Source organism: Aphis gossypii, chromosome 1 (assembly GCF_020184175.1).
Source record: "Aphis gossypii isolate Hap1 chromosome 1, ASM2018417v2, whole genome shotgun sequence".
Taxonomy (NCBI): Eukaryota; Metazoa; Arthropoda; class Insecta; order Hemiptera; family Aphididae; genus Aphis; species Aphis gossypii.
The window spans coordinates 69,261,732-69,281,825 of record NC_065530.1 but is presented as its reverse complement, the minus strand read 5'-3'; the positions used below and the strand labels follow the sequence as shown (position 1 = coordinate 69,281,825).

Genomic DNA, 20,094 nt, shown 5'->3' with positions numbered 1-20,094 from the left:
AACCTCTCTCTCTCTCTCGGTGCGCGCCGTATGTTTGTATACGTTTGTGTGTGTGTGTGTGTAATTATTTCCTCGGTACACCTACCGCTCTCGTCGCAGCGGTCCCCACTCGACTCTGTTCGCCACCACCAACGCTTCGCCCGCCGCACGAGTCCGTCCGTACATTATAATAATAATATATAAGAGACGCAACATGCTCCGTCCGTCAGTGGCGACCCCACTGATGTAGCGACATTTACCTCCCGCTATCGATTTTCCCGGTCCCGCGAATCCAACAGTTGTGCGTGGGCGCCATCCCACCGACCCCGACCCGACCCACCCTCGCTCTCGACATCTGAAAGTGAGACTGCGCCGCCACCACCGCCACCACCATCCTCCTCCAACCGCGATCGCCCACACCCCTCTATACAGCGCTTCTTCACTCGTATCACAGATCAACCCTCGGACGACCCAGACGACCCGAATTCATACTGTCTATACGCAATCGGTATTTCCGTGACGTTGACGTTTATTGCGAGTTTGAACATATTATATCTCCGTCATCAGGGAAAACGGTAAGTGGATCGTCTGACAAGAATACTCTGTTTTGAATGTATTTTAATAATTATCTGTGTGTGTACGATTTATTGACTAACGAAGCGTTATACCGAGCGCAATCCTCCGTTGACGTCTTGACTATGATGATAATAATATATAATATGATTATGCCATCATGTAACATGCACTTGTTGTTAACGCATCACAGTTCAAATTTTTTCGTTATATTAGTCCAATATGTAATATTATATTATGCATTAAAGCGCCTATTATATATTTGTGCAACGTTCGCGAAGTTCGCGGATACCGTATAGCTAGGTACCTACGATGGCTTTAAGCATTTCCTTGTTCTCGCCAAAAACAGCCTGAAATGCATAGATAATTGTAATTTGTAAGTACCAGTAGGCAGTAATTCTGTATAACATTAATCTGAAAGATAATTGCCGTACACTATAATATATATGTATATATAATATTATTATAGGCTCTATCTAAAAAAAATTCTACATAAAAACCGGAATGGCTCATACTATCTGTATTACTGTATACTACAACAGCGAGATGTATGCATTAGTACCCGTTATACCTAAACCGAAAATCAAATCCAAAATTCCTATATCCCCGATACTCGTCCTGTCCATTTACTACCGGTATAATCTACTTAGATTCAATATTATGTGCACAAGCACACGCATCGACATACCAATGGCTGACGTAGGTAATTTGCCTACACTCTACTCCTTCAAAAAATTAATCACCATTTTCATACGAAAATGAATGAAATCAAAACTAATTTTTGTACATCATCGTCGATAATTATGAAAAAGATGTATTGCACAATATTTGTATCCTACGTCTTATTACTCAAGTCACATATTATACATTATGTAAACTTTAAACATATGTTAGCTTCTGGACAGCATCTAATCGATTATTATGTTATGTGGTCCAATGTTAAAACATCTGTTTATCTGAAATGCTGTGATAACCTACAAGGCTACAACTCAAATGCCAAAAGAGAAGGTGGCAATGAACACCGGGTGTATTTCCCTCCCCCTACAAAAATGTAACAAAAAAGGCTACAAAATTAATTTTAAAAAAATTGAATTACTTTCCAAACACTCCTTATCTTATCTTTACATTGTAAAATGGTTATGGTGGTTTTTCGTTTTACAATGCATTAAATAAACGTCTTCAATAGAGTAACTGCAAAAAAATATATTTATTTTTTTAGTTTTGTTCATAAAATGTGAGAAATACAATATAATAAGGTATTTAATTTTAAATTATTTAAAAACGAAATAGGTACATTCTAACAATGTAGCCTTAACATTTCATAATGTGCTATGTTATAAAGATAATAAAATATTATCTTTCAAGAACGAACTTATTATTTTATAATTTTGAGCGGAGCGAATGTATTGATTTTATAATGATAAGTGTTTTTTATGTGTCAGTGCATATACCATAAATAGTCAATATGGTTCGATCTTAAACTTTAAGGATAGTTTCGGATAACAACTTGAATCTGGTTTGTACTTTAAATAGATAAAAATTCCTAGGATTTTTTTTAAATGATCGGGAAAAACAAACAATGAATTAAGGAAAGACATATAATTTTATGCAAAATAAGTTTTATTAATATCAATATAATAGTTATAGGTATACATAGATATTAAATTTTTTTTTTATAATTGCAGATAAAAAATTGATCGATGCCTAAATTCGCTTGAAAATTTAGTCATAATATGCCTATGCCTCTCCCCCTAAATTTTTCCCCTATTTTATACCTATGTCACTACACCGATAGCGCCCAATCACATGAGATAAAAGAAATTAAAAAAAGTCATACATTATACAATATCATGTAAAAAATATGTGCAGTAGCCTATATTAAATAATAGTCAAAATTATATTTTTTAATTAATAACCGGTTAATTTATTAAACGTACCACATATTTGATATAGATTAAATATCTATCTATATAACATTGATATCTTAATCTTGAAATTAGAACGATTCGTGAAATAAAAACTTAAGCTATAGGTAATAATCTAATTTATAAACCAGACCACATGATTTTAGTTTTTTTTTTAAATATAAGTAAGTACTTATAAAAATTATTCCAAGATAAAACAAAAAATGAAATAGCGTTGGCAAAAAAAAAATACTTGTAAGCCTAGTAAAGGGAAACAATGTTGTACATTTTTCATTGAATATGTGTATGAGTATACCATTCTACGTGGTAAAAATGTTTCAACTATTTCAAGACCTCTCATACTCTTAAAATGCTTAGACAAAGGGATTACTATAACTCTTAAATTATTACTTTTTTTAGGTAATACTTAGAAACCGATATATTTTATTAAATGATAAGTATGAGTTGTGATCAATTGGAGCAAATACGAAAATCTGAATCAACAGATATCATGGAACCATTGGAACCACCAGTTATCGTGGAATCATTGGAACCATCAGATATCATAGAACCACTGGAACCATCAGATATCATATCATATATAATACACAAGTAAGATAAGATATTTCTATAGGAATAAAATAGTTAGAATTGAACAACATGCTTATTTATTTGTTTAGAGAAGGAAAAAAGTATGATGTTATTTTAAAGACATCAGATGGAAATGAAATTTATGTCCATAAAAGTATTTTGGCATCCGCTAGTGAATATTTCGAAAAAATGTTTGGTGGGGGGTTCCAAGAAAGCACTCAAGATGTTATCGAAATAAAAGATATAAGTGTTGATGTTTTGAATTGCTTAATCAATTTTATATATACTAAGGAATTGGATACAATCAATAGTGATAATGCTGAAGTAATGATTTTTTTATTTATCTAGACGAATAGAATTCTAGTATCGTAATGCTATATATTTTATTTTTAAAGGAAATATTGAACGGAGCTGAATTTTTACAATTAGCTGATGCTCGAGTTGAATGCGTCAAATTCTTTACAGAAAAGCTGATGAATGACGACAATTATTTGTCGATTAAAGACATGGCCGATTTCAGAGACATCACTGAGTTGTCTCAAAATTGTATAAAATATGCTCTATCACGTTTCGAGTTAGTTAAAATATTATTATATAAGTTGTGTATTTTATTTAGAGCACGAATTTTAATTCTATAAATGCAAGACAAATTTCTTAAAAAATCTATTTAATGAATTAAAAATGCTGTAAATACTTTTTATATTTAAAATGTATTTATTTATAGAGATTTTTTTTTTCGCTAAATCATTTAACATTTTAAGAGGCCTGCCCATTACCCGCATGTGTTGTCTCCGTCTTATAAATGCGTAACACAGCAAATCTACGCCAGTAGATCACGTTTAGCTCTGTTAATTGAAAAAATTAAAGTGAATCGACCTATTATGAAACTTGATGCCTTGACGGTAAGAACATTATCTATGTTTGTATGTTAGTTTTTTATGACTATTCAGTTTTTATAAGTGAATTATGAATAGGTCAGAGGACTTTTAACATTTGCATATTTGTTTTGTTGTCACAAAAATAGCAGAGTACAAAACAAATATGCTTCATATTTTCACAAGGCTAGTTTTGAAATTTTTTTTGCATATAAATACATATTTCGAGTTTTTTTTTTTGTTTTTAGGGAATATTTCTTCCATTTTATACTTTTGGAGACGTCTTGTAACTTGATTGATAATTTTATAAATTTTTTCTCCACTAACGTTTTTATTTTAGTTGCGTTACTATAATATAAATTTATTTTTAATGTGTGTCGTATAATAATGGTTTTTATTATTGTCCGTCCATGGGCATACGTTTTTTCTAGAAGAGCTTGAATATGTGATATCGTAATGCTGGTAATTTAGTACTTAAAGTTGTAACAATGGTAACACGTATAACAAATAAAGCTAATTCTAAATACAAAAAATAAATTTATTTATTCTTGTTTTCATTTTTATAATACATATTTTGGGTATTCAAATGCATACTTAGCGATTTTCAATGACTGCAATTTCTCTGACCTGGTTATGAGCATTTTTAATTTACACTATGTATACATAGTGTAAATTATATAATATATAATATATATAATTACATGCATAACTTGCTAAAAAAAATGAACTATCTCAAAAAAACCAACACACGAATACAGATAATGTTCTTACTATAAAGTTTCAAAATAAGCTGATTCACTCTAATTTTGAAACTAACGAAGTTAAACGTGACCTTCTAAGCATAAATTTGCTATGTTACGCACTTATAAGACAGAGACAACACGTGTGGGTAGTACGTCCTCTTACGTCGACATTGGTAGCAATGAAAATATTTTAGTTTATTTTCTTCTCGATTTCTACTTCTGTATAATTGATGTTATTAACTTTTCCTATGTATTTAACGCAACAGCATGACAATCAATCAAAAGAATAAGTATTAAATAGCCATGTAACTATACTTATAATTTTTAAAACGCATGAAAAATGATTATTTGAAAACCACAAAAATTTGTTTTATATCAAAAAACCTTTAAAAAAATGCAAATTTATAAAATAAATTTGTTTTATGGAAAACAATATTTTAGATCACTTAGAACATAATAATTATTAAATTTTATCCATGCAACCGTACTTGAATTACCTATTATATTACATATTCATATTGATGTATATACAATTTAAAAATATTAATATAAATTTATTTGGTAGATTTATATCCGACCTTCCATCTTTTCTTGATGAAGTAGACATAGAACTACTAATACAATTGATCAATGACGATAATTTGAATGCCTCATATGAAGTAGATGTTAGTATACTTTTTTTTTAAACAAATCAATGTAATATTATATAGGCGGCATCTGTGGTACGAGGTTGCAGTTACAACGATGTATAATAATTTGGGATTGTAATTTTATACTTTTTTCAAATTTAAACCTAACATAAATTTTAACCCCTTTTTAAATTGAAATGATAAATACTTACTATGTTTTCTTTATTTTTAATAGATACTTACTGTTATAAAATAAAATAAAAACATTTTTAATTTCTTAAAATCAAAGATTAATTTCTAATTTGTTAAACATACTTTATGCCATATACGAGTATGTTACATAAACTATCACTAAAACTAAATATTTAATGAATCAATATTGAAGTACCTAATTTAGTCCTTTAAAAATTATTTAGGGGCTTGTGATTGGTCCATTATTTGTTATTAAATTATTAAATTAATCAATTTTTTTACATTCTAATATTAATTTTTATTTTTTTAAACCATCAAGCTAGAAATAAATGATCTAATAACGTTAAAATGTTTTGAGGGATGTTGAAACGCACATAAACTGCGTGTTAAATTTACACTAAATGCCGTCTTATATAATATAATTGATACTTACAGTCTTATTACAAACAAATGTAATTTAATAATAAATGAATAATGATGAAGAAAAACTGAATTGTTTTCAGGTGTATACAGCTGTCATGGATTGGGTAAAGCATGATCTAAGTGACCGAGAATATTTATTACCAGGTTTGTTGAGTCTTGTTAGACTAGTATTCATTCCAACAAGGCATCTGATAAATGAAATGAAAGTAGAACCACTTATTTATTCTAATCCTGAATGTAAGTTAAAGATTATTTAAAACAATTTAAAAAATGACTAAAAATAAACATATAATAAATTATTTATGAAATATAAACGGTTATATTCTATATATATATAGGTTTAGAGCTTTTCAACAGAGTAATTGATCATTATAATTTTGAATATGGAGATCCATTATCAAAGATAATAACAGGAGTAAGACCAAGAAAAAATACTAAGGTAATTTTATCCAAATACTATACATGAATTTCCTGACTAACTGACTAGACACTAAATTATATAGATTGATTTTTACTAATTTCCATTTAACAAAGTCTCATTAAATTACATTATCCTCCTTTTATTCACTCAAAACTATGCAAAATTTAGAATTATATACCTATTATGGAAGATTTTCATAACATTATTTTTTGAAAAAATTGATTTTGTATTATAACTTACTGTTGTAATCAAAAAATCTAATAACCATAATTCTCCCCTAATATTTAGATAACCATTTTCTTGACATAAAATGTTAAAAATATTTTGGCCTTTTTGTATAGACATTTTAAACTTATGGCTTTTTTTTCGTTTTTATGACTTATGTATGAAAGAATTTTTGTTTGTGTGTAAAAGAGCTTGAAAATGTACCTAATATAAAGTTAAATCCTTTCAGGTTTTATTTATGGTGATTAAAATAAATAATGTTGTCAATGTTGAAAATACAGTCACAATTTTTTTTTTCATTATTAACACTTGAATTTAAAATTTTGATGAAATTTACTAAAATAATAATTTATTTTGTAGAAGTCCTATAAGCAAATAGACTGCTGTTTTCACTTACAATAGTTTTTTTTTTTCATAATATACAACAATTAGCCATTAGTTTAAAATTTTACTCATCAATTACAGTAGTCAGTGTCATACTCATTGACTACAAAGTATATACTCGACATCAAAAGCATATTATACCTATACTCACGAGAGAGTGGTTCATAGTTGAACTCCCCTTTGACTTACTCTCCCCTATTGGTCCGTAAATAATGAGTGAAATGTTCAATATTATGTAATGTAATTTTTTAATTTCTAGTCAAATTAAAAAACCATTTTAACATAGTGTGTATATATTATTATTTTTAAGATGGATATTATAAATTTATAACATACTTCTTTCCTATACCATTATAAATTTTCTTATAACAACAAAGCAATAAAAATAACGAAATTAATGTTACTATAGCATTAGAATTTTGAATTACAGTACCTATAGTTTGCTTCTAGCAACCGATGAATAACATAATTTCGTTATCATAGCAACTAAAAAAGAACAAATCTGTAAATCCGGTTAACATTTTTTTCCCTATATAATCAGAAATATTATATAAATCAAATTGTCCATAACAATCATTGATTAAATACATAACCATATAATAACAATCTTGTCGATAATTTTTCTTAATCATTATTTTAATAACATCATATACATGATTTAATGTTTTTTTGTGTAGCTGAAAAAATTATCGAGTATTACGCTACGTATTTTATCTATACCTCTTATACGCATTCTTTGTACAGTTATGTCAAATATCTATTTAAATATTGGACCAAATTGTAAAACATCATTAATTGCCACTAATGTGATAATTGAATATATTTTTTTTGATTTTATATGAATACAAAATTATGTAAAAATTCACCACCATCCCATTTCTTATAAATTCATAACAAAATATTTTATCCAGTCCTCTTTCCTCTCATTCCTGCAACGTCACTGCTTTACATCTATCATACAGAAAAGCGACCCCGGTTTTTATATACATTTATAAATATAGATTTTGCTATTTATTTATATATTTATCTGATACATTTTTTATTGTTAATTAAACAGAAATTTATCTACGATACAATGGAAAACCCACGTGCTGTATTTAAGATACCGGGTAGTACAATTAAAAAAGATACAATAAATCTTTTTTCTTTTTTAAATCTTGACGGAAATTATTCTTCTGACATTAATACTGCAGAATGGGAAGCAGGAATGAATGAAATAAATTTTACTACGCCTTGGTACGAAGGCTGGCAAAGTTTGTTTAGTGCTGATGACATTAGCAGAGACGATGACTTAATATGAACATAATTTTCCACTCAATAAACAAACACAAATACATTTCATGTTTATTTAAATTTTTTAACTAAACAATTATTATATTATACAATACATTAATACAATATGATAATATATTATATATTAAAATGTGTGATAAATAAGAAGTATAATTAGACTTTAATGCCCTTATCGTATCTGCCCAAGTAGATTCTACTGTATTTATAATTGTATAATAACACCTAACCGGATATACTAATGTATCTCTTCTTAGGTACGTATAAGGGCGGATCCAGACATTTTCCAAAGGAGGGGAGCATATAATAAAAATTATTATACCTAGATATTTAGATATAAACATACATATAATTTATATTTATGTTATAATATCTTATTTTTTATTTCATTTGGGGGGCACCACCTTTGCCCACTCCCTTGGATCCGCCCCTTATTACGAAGGTTATACAAATAGACACTCATTGTAATATGTAGATACTAGATATATAAATTACTATTAATTTATATTGACAATTAAAATAATTTAATAAACTTATCATTTATAGTTATTACTTACCAACTAAACATAGTTGTTTTGTATAGTTCAGAAATGATATAAAATGTCAATTCTCAATCGCATAGTATATATTGAGTATGTAGTTGTTTTAAAATTAAAAAATATTATACAATTATTTACGTAAAAAACCTTTAATAATTTTCCTAAATATAGATAATATTAATTATTGTGAAACAAATTATTATTGTTTGTTCAGATATTTCTGATAAATTATCTATCTAGCAAAGATTCATTATAAATTTATAAATTTTTAATTAATTCGTATTTTAAGTTCGGAATATTCGTTTAAAATTTAAATAAGTACATTGGTAACATTCACAATTTATATACTATGCATTTTTTATTTTTTTTATTTTTATTAACTATTACAGCTCTAAAATTAAATATATAATATACACTATTGCATTAAAAAAATTATCATCATAGGAAGTGTTGTTAATTTGTTAAGTATAAAAATCATACTATATTATACAATGTATATTATGCATGTATATTGTATATATATATTATATATACATTTATGTAATTATTAAAATAAAAAATATTTACTTTTAATAATATAATTAAATAATATATATTATTAAAACGTTCATTTTCTTAAGGTGTAATGCTATAGCTAGTCTATAGGTATACCACTTAAGTAGTATCATAAAAAAATTTTTTTTTTTTGTTAAAAAGTTTTAATTGTGTCATATAAATAACTAATAAGTGAATACAAATAATAACTTAATATTTATATACTTAATATTTAATTATTGTATAAGGTATACTTAAGTACCCCAGTAATTATTTTTAAGAAAAAAGTGTAACATTTACTATTATTGAATTAAAAATATGACTATATTATATCTATCTATGAATGTTGTTATTTTCTGTATTCTGTATAAGTTTTTATTACGATAAGTCATAAAGTGTATACTTATATTTCCTAAAATACCTATAACCTATTATAATTTATAAAAATGTATGGTTTAAACGATTTATTTAAGATCCACTAATAACATTAATAACAATAAATTGTTGGATCCATCTACATTTTACTAAGAATACACTAAACAGTCAAATTAAAAATGAATGACAGACATAGGTATACTGTTATGTTATGTTTAATTTCACAATGGAAAGACCTAATGTAATATATTAAAATATCTAAACAATATTGCATCTTCTGTATGTACTTACCTTTACCTATATAGTACCTACAGGCTACAAAACACTATACGTAAATTATCAATAGGGTATCATATTTTGCTACATTACATTACCCAATAAAGTGTCCTATATATATTCCTATAGTTATTGTATCTCCATAACGTGTCAAATTTTAACTTTAAAACAATAAAGAGACAAATTTCTTAACAAGAAAATATATTTAAATAATTTATTTTAAAATAGTACGCTGTACGCAATTAATTGTGTTTAGTGAATAAAATTGAATGATAATTGAACGATATAATATTATGTACAATTTATTGTTATTTTAAATAAATTACTGATTAATGATTATTGATTAATAATAAACGGAAAGCTGATTGTTGAGATGTTCAATAATTTTATACAGGTAATAATTTAAAGGTACTTATACTTACCCCAAAAAATGTTTATCTTATAATTTATATCTACACACGATTTCTTTCAAGGAATGTACACAAAATGCATTTTTGTATAGTTACATGGACAAAAACGTTACATTACACGCTTGTTCAAAGTGTATACAAGGTAAATAAAGTGTTTTTATCAGCGTGTTCATGTCTTATAAATAGCTACCTACTTAAGTGTTGTATGTTATTATATTGTTATGACTATAATACACTAATAAATGTTAAGTCATAGAAATAACTAAAATAATAATAATAGTAATACTATCAAATAAAATAATAAATAAAAAATTATAAAAATCATTAATAATCATTCTTGAATTGAAATGTTTAATGACTTAGTGATTGTGATGATCATAGGCGTAGAATGGTGGGGGCTAAGGGGGCTATAGCCCTCCCCCAAAATTATGTCAATCCCCCTCAAGAATTCTGTGTCTGGACTCTTGTCAGATTTTCCACGAGGAAAAAAGTCTATAGGCCTTCCATATAAATTCATCACGCTACGTCTATGGCAATGATCTAAAATGAGTTTGTTGTGAGTTTGCAGTCTATCATTGTTTTAATAAAATTTGTTTAACATTCTCATAGTTGTTTAAATTATTAATAAGCCATTATATAATATTTATTTATAATTAAGATCCCTAATTTTTTGTATCGATTTGAATCACATTAATAAGTCGGTGACTCCCAGTTGAAAATCACTGGTTTTAAGAGACCGCTCGCTATACCCTTGTACCTACGTCTTGTCTCCAGGCACGGCGCCAAGGGGGGGCAAGGTGGGGCTCTAGCCCCCCCAGAAAACAGATCAGCCCCTTCGCCAGCCCCCCCACTAAAAAATATGTACGATAGATATTGTGTAAAATATCAATATTTAGCTTATATAATATATTTGTCACAACTAAACAAATTGAGGAATAAATTAAATTTATTATTTGTCTAATAAGGTAAAAATTTACTACAATTTCAATAAAATTTGTTTTGAAATTTGTAAAATAAGAAAAAATCTTTTATTTATTTTTTATTACCTTTATTGAGTACTAATTACTAGATGAAAATGAACAAATAAACGTATCCCAAATCATTGCATTAAAGATGATTGAAACAAATTGTTCATTACTAAACACAATTACTTTAATTTATATTTATGAAATGTAGGTAAGTAAAAGAAACATAATTATTCATTCACAAAGGTATGTAATATTAAAGTCATAAAGAACTTATCATTTTTGTGTATCATGTCATCATTATGAATATAGTTGTTGAAGGTCTGTGATTAGACATTTTATTACATAAGGTACAAAAAAAAATATTTGACATTCTTAAAACATTTTTAACTATTCAAAAGTTTGTATATATTATCTGTTTAGACTCTTAGAGCATACAATATAAAACGTATGTACTATATAGATAATAGCTATATTATGTTATATGATACGAAAATAGTTATATTTCATTAAAATAACCTCAGTATTTGTTGAAAAATTTTAGCCCACGTAAAAAAAATATTTGCCCCACTCTGCCTCCCCTGGAAAAAAATTCTAGTGCCGTGCCTGCTTGTCTCCGTCTAAAAAATATACAAATATGGACAATTTATATTCAGTATAACTAATTGCGTGTTGTTAGCTTTACCTTATATTAGAGTAAATTTATCTTTTTTTTTTTAGTGCTTGAAGTGTTTGAATCGACGACGGTGTGAGAACTGTTTTCACAATACTTATTTCCGCGGCGCAAGAATAAATTTATTTAACATCAAATCTTAGAACTTTATCCTGTGCTTAAGTATAGTGTTTTTTAGATACCTATTTAATTTTTTTTTTTTGCTAGAAATGAACATTTTTAACTTGTAATAATTACAAAAATACTTATACCTTGGTTAAAAATTAAAATATCGGAAAAAGCCTACGTTTATAAACACAGGATACTGTACTTATCTTTAAATTCGATAATAGATTAATTTACTCTAATATTAAAAGTAACAACGTACAATATTCTGTTCTATTGAACAAACATTTACAGTGTAACACAAAAACGAAGACAACACAATGTCATGTGAGTGTAGCGTCCTCTTAAGATGAAAATTGAATGGATATAGAACAAATTAACAAATATTATAATATATATTATATGAAATGTCATAAAAATCCGACTAAATTCTCCAAACCCTTTTACAGTATTACCTATTTAATATTTATATTTCATAATGGTATAATATAATATTATAATATGATTATAATTAATTATGAATTATATATATAATAGTTTTTGTAGTATGAACAATGTAGTATGTACTCACTCGTTATGTACTGATCGACAACATGTCATTACAACTACCTACTTATTATTTACCCATAACATAATGAGTAGGTACCTATAAAGTTTTCGGCATATTAAGAGTACGCATACTTCAATTTCCGGTCACGTCTGGAACAATTAATGCCCCAATACTTGGACAGTGCCCCTAGTTTGTTTTTGTCAACACGTTAATAAACAATATGCTAATTGTAAATTGTAAACTTAATGCTATTTTATATACTTTCAGGTCATACAAATATATTTGTTAAAAATATACTTGATTGGTTTTTATAATTATTTTAAAATCACCCGATTCACTGCCTCCCCCCCTATATTATGCCCACAAAAAAGATTCGCTAACGGTTGTCCGTAGTCGAATAACATATTAACATTAAGAACGTTGAAATCCAATATTAATTATTATAATTATTATTTATACGGTTGTTAGTAGAACTACTGATGTATATGTTGGTCACACCGTAACACTGCCCGCGTTTTCGATCACACATTTTGTCTTGTGATAACCGATACTCCTCAAACAACGATTATAATCGTGCCTTAAACACAATATAGACCACGGCAAGACGTTTCAACATCTACAATTCTACACTGACCACGTGCTTAACACTAGTAAGTCGTAACTTGATAACGTAACAACTAACAAGTGAACAGTGAACAAAACGTAGAATAATAATACTTTAGTAACGTCACAACTTCAAAAAATCTTTAAAATGCTTTTGAGATACTACCGCGGCGAAGATGGTACACGGGTTTACACTTTAAAGGTAACGTATACGTTTCTGTCACGATAATGCATTGGATTTGTTTATACTCGAGTAGCCAGTAGATAGACTAATCGTAATTGTAGACAATAATTATTTCATTTATGGTTATGTTTATGAATTACTTAAGTAGTAAATCATTTGTCATCTTTAGCAAATCTAAAGACTTAATTTTCGTAAAACGTAGCATACTATTATTTTTTGTATAATACATTTACAATTAATCTGTTTTCATTTAATTCTAGAAAGTGGACCCTGCTGGTAATCAGACCTTCAGCGCTCATCCAGGTAAAACGTTTATCATGATTTTTATTTAAAACCATATTTAATAAAAAAACCTTTAAAAATTATTCTAGCTCGATTTACACCAACCGATCAACATTCTAAAGAACGGATTCGTATCAAGGAAAGATTTGGACTTCTGCCTACACAAAAACCAGCACCAGTATATTAAAATCATACATTGACACCAAGAAAAAAATGAACTGAAAACCCAATTTGTCAACTTTTATTCAATAAAATAAATAATTTTTTTATCATATAACATTATCACAGAATTTGTTTTCAATTAAACCTATAACACACAAGAAATGTTAATATTATGAATGTAACAAGTGCTTCAGTTTCAAATTAACGATAACTAAAGTTTAAAATAACAATAGGTTTACTTACAACTAGGCCTGAAACAACTAAAAGTTATAAATTTCAGAAAACTTTTGCATTGATTTGGCATTCAGCTTATGAGTAACATCTAAAATGAGGCTGAAAGCTTTTAAATATCTCAATCTATTAAAAATAGGTGTTAATGTAACATTTTTATTTTTTTCTCTGTATATAAGAGCTCTGCGGTATGATTGAAGTGATTTTGATATGTTTGCATCACAATCAAGTTTAATATCTCGAAGACAATAATGTAGTTGTTTATTGTAATCCTAAAAACATAAATAATATATTATTTACTATACATGGTTTTAAATTTATAAATTCAATACTTCAGAAGAATCCCATACTGAACATAAGCCAACCATAGCTTGCAACCGAGTCTCTAGTAATAGATTAGATAAAATAAACTGAGACAAATTATTTGATGTTAATTCAGTATTATATGGAAATACATAACTTTCAGCTTTTCTGTATAAATCAAAAAGTAAAATGATAATATTATATTATAAGTTTTTTTAATGAGAATTAAAATTATTAATAGTACTTTTTAGCGGGAAAGATTATAATTGAAGGATATGTTTGTACAGTCAAATGCCAACGTAAATCATTGTCGCTAGCATTGAAACGGAAAAATTTGAGATCCTTGACATTTCGCATTAAACGAGCAACTTTTAATAGTACATGTGCAACAACTTGACAATATGCACAAAATGGAGTGTAAAAGTATACTACAACATTCTATAAGTAAAAACAATATTACTAATATTAATATATTTGTATATAAATAATTGGTAAATATTACGTCAGTGTTGTTAAAAACAGCATCATTAAATGTTTCAGAATTTAAAGTTTCAATATATATTGTTTCTTTGCTTTTATCTTTTCCTTGGTATAAATGAAAATTAATATCAAGATCAGCTGTTGACCGTAAATGTCGTTTAGCCCGGTTTTCAAGAAAGTCTATTAGTAATTTAGCCATTGTATCTTTAGTAACGTGACTAGATTTTGGTAATGTATGAACCATTTCTGACTAGAAAAACAAACATGAAAATTAGAAACATATTAAATCAAAAGTTAATTAAAATAAAGACATAATTTTACTATAACTATTATTATTTAATTTTTAAATCTGTACAAAAAATGTATAATAAGCTATAATATACTTAAAGTAAGTAAGAAATTAAAGGGAGAGTTGTTTGAGAAGTCACTTATTAGTGACACTGATTAAATACTCAATTAAAAAAGGCATATTATAAGAGTGAGAAAACAAAATATAAAATAATTCACATACTATTAAAAATACTATAGTAAATAATTTTTTTTTTTTTATTATTATTGATTTGCAAATAGTAAGTATTATACATTATAAGATTTAATTATATGTAAGAAAAATTATTTGAATTTTTATTTAATAGTTTTTATTAATACTGATTGAGTAGTTGCAGGTATACAGAGATTCTCTATGATTACAATATCTTATCCTAAAAACTGTAACTCAGATGAATATCAATCTTAAATAGTCCCTTTTAAATAAAAAAACTATATTGGAAATTTTTAAATCATTAAACTTTACCTCCATTTACAATTATAGATAATTTTCTTGTTAAATACAATAAGGAAAAAGCTAATATTCTGATAAGTATAGAGAAAACTTCCATCCAATAGACACACTGACATAAACAACAATGAATATTTCTGTCCAATAGAAAATTTAATAAACCAACCTTTTTTAATGTTTTTCTCAGCTAATCATACAACTTCTGAAATAATATTTATAAGTAAATAATTAAAGAAAAAGTACCTGGATATAACTTATCTTATCTTAAGAACCCTATAATAAAGACACATTTACAAAACTACACCAAGACTCGTTATATATTTGCTCTAATTCAGGAAGAAACCTAATATAATTCCAATTTTAAAATCAAATTTCCTACATCCGATATACTATATTGCCATAATAGTCATATACCTCACAACACCGTTTAAAATATTAGGAAAATCATTTTTAATCAAATCTATTCTAATACAAAATCATTTTAACCATTTCACAATTTTATTTTGCTTTTTTTGGGTAAATTAATAGTTTTTTTTTTTTTAAAAAAATGCATGTTGCCATGTTGGTAAACAGTAACGGTGGGACATATTTTCAGCATAATTTGTTGTACATCTAATTTTTCTACATAATATATTAAAAAATACCTTCATATCATAAATCACAACTGCAGTTCTTTCACGAAAGTGATTTAGGTTTATGCCAAAAACTTTTGCAGTATGATAATGATGATTTGAATCCAAAGCTAGAAATGTCATACTTTTGTTTGCTAAACACACTGATCTCAATGCATCAGTAGTGTTAAACATAAAGGCTTCATCCGGTTTAGAAAATCTATATGTGAATATATACATCATTAATTAAAATAGAAATATATTTTCATAATTTAAAATTATTAGTAGGTAGGTATGCATGTAAAATATTATCATAGATTTGATACTTGCCTGAAATATTTGTTAGCAAGTAAACTTCTGTAACATTCAATTTCTTTCAATCGTTCAACAAAGTTTTCTGTACTCATATGATTGGATAAATTCATTTTAGATCTAAACAGTACAAAGATTAAAGGTGATTGTCTACATTTTAAAATAGACTATCTTACATTTTCATACTAGACTTATCAAAATCATTTGAACAATAACTTATTTTATAATCAAAAAATATACTTTTAGACATTTTACATAAAGCTTTATTAAGATAATTAACTTCTGGGTTTGTGTCTATGTAAAAATTATCTTGATTTTCTAATTTTATAGTAGTGTTATGTTTTTTAAGAATACTAGCCATCTTATCAGGATACTTATTCATTATTATCTCATGACATTGTTTCACATATGTTGGTCGGTCTTTGTAAAATGCTAAAAAATAAAATTATAATATTTAGTTTAATAATTAAATTACATTAATAACCTAAAACAAAATGCACTTAAAGTAATAGAATTATTTACGAACATTTTATTTCTTTTGTTAAATATTTTGCAATATAGCTCGCTGGTATAGAAACTTTCTGACAGTTGAAGTATTCAATACTTAGTAATTGAAGCTAAAACATAATATTTGCTTTACAACAAAACTTTACACAACTAAAACAGTATTGATTACCATTGAATAAATCGGGTTAAAATTCAAATAAGGGTTATGGGGTGTAAATAATAACATGGTAGGTCCACTTTTAAAACTATTGTCTAGTATAAGAGATCTGCTGCGTGCTATAGAAGGTACCCATTGTGTCGTTAACCTGGTCTCTTGTACTACCCATTTTCCAAGTGTTTCATGATTGACAAACGATTCATTAAAACCCTTAACAAATTTAAAAACAATTTATATTTTATTTAAAGCAATGGTATACAAATCTTCTATTTTTAAATGTTATTTATTATAATTATTAATTACCAATGTACGATTCCATAGTAGTAACTTAATCAACGGTTCTTTACTACTTAATGGCCATGTAGCAACACACCATTTGACATACATTTGCAATGGATCTGTTTTTAAGTGGTTAATTGCTGCATCCAAAACAATTTTGTACAAATCCCATCCTTGAGTAATTTTAAAATCTACAGACGCTACTAAAACATTCTGTAAAACAGATATCATAATATATTATACACTTAAATGTTTTGAGTCTTAAGAATGTATAAATTAAAAAATATATTTACATGATATTGCTGATGAACTTTTAACAAATCTAATTTGTCATTCAATAATTTTACTGGTCGCTTCATAGTATCTACAAATCGTGTTATATATGCTGCATCATTTGGAGGTCCTGTATAATAAATCCCTACTTTGGTGTAATCGTAAGCAACTATCATAGGATATATTTTATTGCCTTTAAGTACTTTACTACAAATGCTTTCTGGTTGCCAACAATTAATAGCAGCAAAATATACCTAAAATTAATAATATTAATTAACACGCATCCAACGTAATATTTTATTAAAATATTTTAATTACTTCATCTTTGTTGTTTTCACATGCCTCAATGAACGCTTCTTGGGAATCAATAGAATCAGCATCCCACGGAGCATAGAACATTACAACTGCTATGTCAGACACAGAAGCTTTTTCTAATACAGCTTTCAAATTACCCGTGTAAAAATCATGAACACACGAATTGGCATGGAAAAACGGTTTTGGTTTTGGGCCTTTGACACCGTAATCATTTTGTCTATATTAATGAAAACAGAAAATGATTATAGACAATAAATATAAATGGATTTAAAGATTCTGTACTGATCCAACAACTTACATGTTTATTATTGTAGCGTGCACTATGCCCGAAACAAACAGCGCGAACAGAAACTCTTTCCCTAGCCGTCGGACAAACATCTTAAACTGCTTGTACCAATTGGACGGTCGTTGCGTACCCTCATCCGGCTGTTCCTTGATGGCTTCTTCTTCCACTACAGTTTTCATTATTCAACCTCATTGGATCCGGTGGATTTCAAGACCGTCACTTAACACACCGAGCCGCCAATGTTGGTCAGCACCCGGTATCTGGATTCGACAACAACGCTGACCACGAATAATCAGACGGATCTCGGCCGTAGGTTTAGTCGACGGACAACTTTAAGTCAAACGACGTTTACGATGAACGACAGAACTAAATACTTATACTCAAAATTCAAATCGGCGTTTGTATACATGTAAATGTAATACGTGTATCGAAATTCGTAACGTAATCGGAGCGGCAAGGCTGCTAAAGCTAAACACTGTACAACCGATAGCAGTGATAATTTTATGCCGTACAGCAGCTGTGATAATGCCGAATGGTATATTTATATAGGTATATAATATAGTCGGTGTTTATAGTGTTTATACTGATAAATATTAACGGATAGCTGATAAGCAGTGGTCGTTGGCCCCTTCCCGCGGCTACGATTTAAAATAAATCAATTATTATATTATAGGTTTGATTTCATTACACTTTAGTCTATTATTAATCTATTTGTCTATTTGTAGTCTGTTTTAGTCAAGGTCGGCCTTAAGGCGGAGCGCGGTCGGGGGGGGGGGGGATAATTTGTTTTAAGTCGATGCCACCTCAGACTTTCTATAACTCGACATTCGAGGTAAAAACTGTGGTGTGCACCAACTGATCCCTACCTAAGGCCGACTATGGTCTACAAATCTACAATAAACATTAATAATAACCTTCTAGATACCTTATACGGATAAAAAACGTTAAATTTAATTGCTTAGGTGGTTAAGCGCGTATATATTTTGAACTTAACGGATGTATACATTATACATAGTATGGGGGGGATCCAATATTTTTTTTAAATATCTAATACTGAAGATTGCACACTCGTCATTTTTATCTATAACTAACGTTAAATATTTCTACTTTTAAAAATTTCGGAAGGGGTGGTTACACCCCTGAACACCAGTAACGGCCTTGATTATTTATTCATATAAACTGAGTAGGCACTGACTTACGGTGGCCAACGTGATAGGAATTAGTTGTTAGTATTGTTTAAACATTTTAATAAATATGATTACATTTTAAAGCTTAAAAAAAATGTATTAAAATATTCAATCTAAATTACCTAAGATAAATTAACCATGCCCATTCAAAATTTCTGCTTTTAAAATTAAATTTATGGAGTGCAATCGAAAAATTTGACAAAAAAATGTGGAACGCTTCACGATTTTGCGTGTCATCCTTGCGCAGGGGCCATGCTAATCTTCTCTGTATCGTTCCAATTTTAGTATATGTACTGCCGAAGCAAGTACATTGATCTTGGATATTAAACTTGTATATATAATACACGCTCAACTAATACAATAACTGGTGAGAGCGAGTCACAATAGTTCTGTAAATAACGGATTGAATTCATGTACGCGTCGAACTAGTGTAATCCCACCGACAGATCGCAGCATCATGATGTTTCTTCACTTTGAAAACGATTCGA

General features: G+C 27.9%; 3 protein-coding genes and 1 non-coding gene across 4 annotated transcripts; 2 read left to right on the top strand and 2 right to left on the bottom strand.

The window, feature by feature from the left end:
• The first annotated feature begins 111 nt into the window (after nucleotides 1-111).
• LOC114129499 (kelch-like protein 21) lies at nucleotides 112-9,157 on the top strand. Its single transcript, XM_027994252.2, has 8 exons — nucleotides 112-554; nucleotides 2,877-3,068; nucleotides 3,137-3,371; nucleotides 3,443-3,621; nucleotides 5,231-5,330; nucleotides 5,990-6,146; nucleotides 6,248-6,348; nucleotides 7,997-9,157. Exons 2-8 carry the CDS (start codon nucleotides 2,908-2,910, stop codon nucleotides 8,237-8,239), a joined length of 1,176 nt encoding a protein of 391 aa, XP_027850053.2. The 5' UTR covers nucleotides 112-554; nucleotides 2,877-2,907; the 3' UTR covers nucleotides 8,240-9,157.
• Nucleotides 9,158-13,203: 4,046 nt separating this feature from the next.
• On the top strand, nucleotides 13,204-14,004 carry LOC114129502 (H/ACA ribonucleoprotein complex subunit 3). The gene is made up of 3 exons (XM_027994256.2): nucleotides 13,204-13,461; nucleotides 13,704-13,746; nucleotides 13,815-14,004. Exons 1-3 carry the CDS (start codon nucleotides 13,408-13,410, stop codon nucleotides 13,910-13,912), a joined length of 195 nt encoding a protein of 64 aa, XP_027850057.1. The 5' UTR covers nucleotides 13,204-13,407; the 3' UTR covers nucleotides 13,913-14,004.
• LOC114129501 (thioredoxin domain-containing protein 11) lies at nucleotides 13,909-18,910 on the bottom strand. The gene is made up of 14 exons (XM_027994254.2): nucleotides 18,432-18,910; nucleotides 18,137-18,350; nucleotides 17,839-18,072; nucleotides 17,570-17,758; nucleotides 17,279-17,476; nucleotides 17,129-17,219; nucleotides 16,779-17,034; nucleotides 16,621-16,722; nucleotides 16,324-16,510; nucleotides 14,924-15,151; nucleotides 14,666-14,859; nucleotides 14,451-14,589; nucleotides 14,131-14,390; nucleotides 13,909-14,032 (listed from the first exon to the last, which is right to left on the bottom strand). Exons 1-13 carry the CDS (start codon nucleotides 18,596-18,598, stop codon nucleotides 14,148-14,150), a joined length of 2,442 nt encoding a protein of 813 aa, XP_027850055.2. The 5' UTR covers nucleotides 18,599-18,910; the 3' UTR covers nucleotides 13,909-14,032; nucleotides 14,131-14,147.
• An 898-nt stretch (nucleotides 18,911-19,808) lies between these two features.
• Nucleotides 19,809-19,915, bottom strand: LOC114129505 (U6 spliceosomal RNA). Its single transcript, XR_003592843.1, has one exon. It is a non-coding gene; the product is annotated as a U6 spliceosomal RNA (small nuclear RNA).
• Nucleotides 19,916-20,094: the final 179 nt, after the last annotated feature.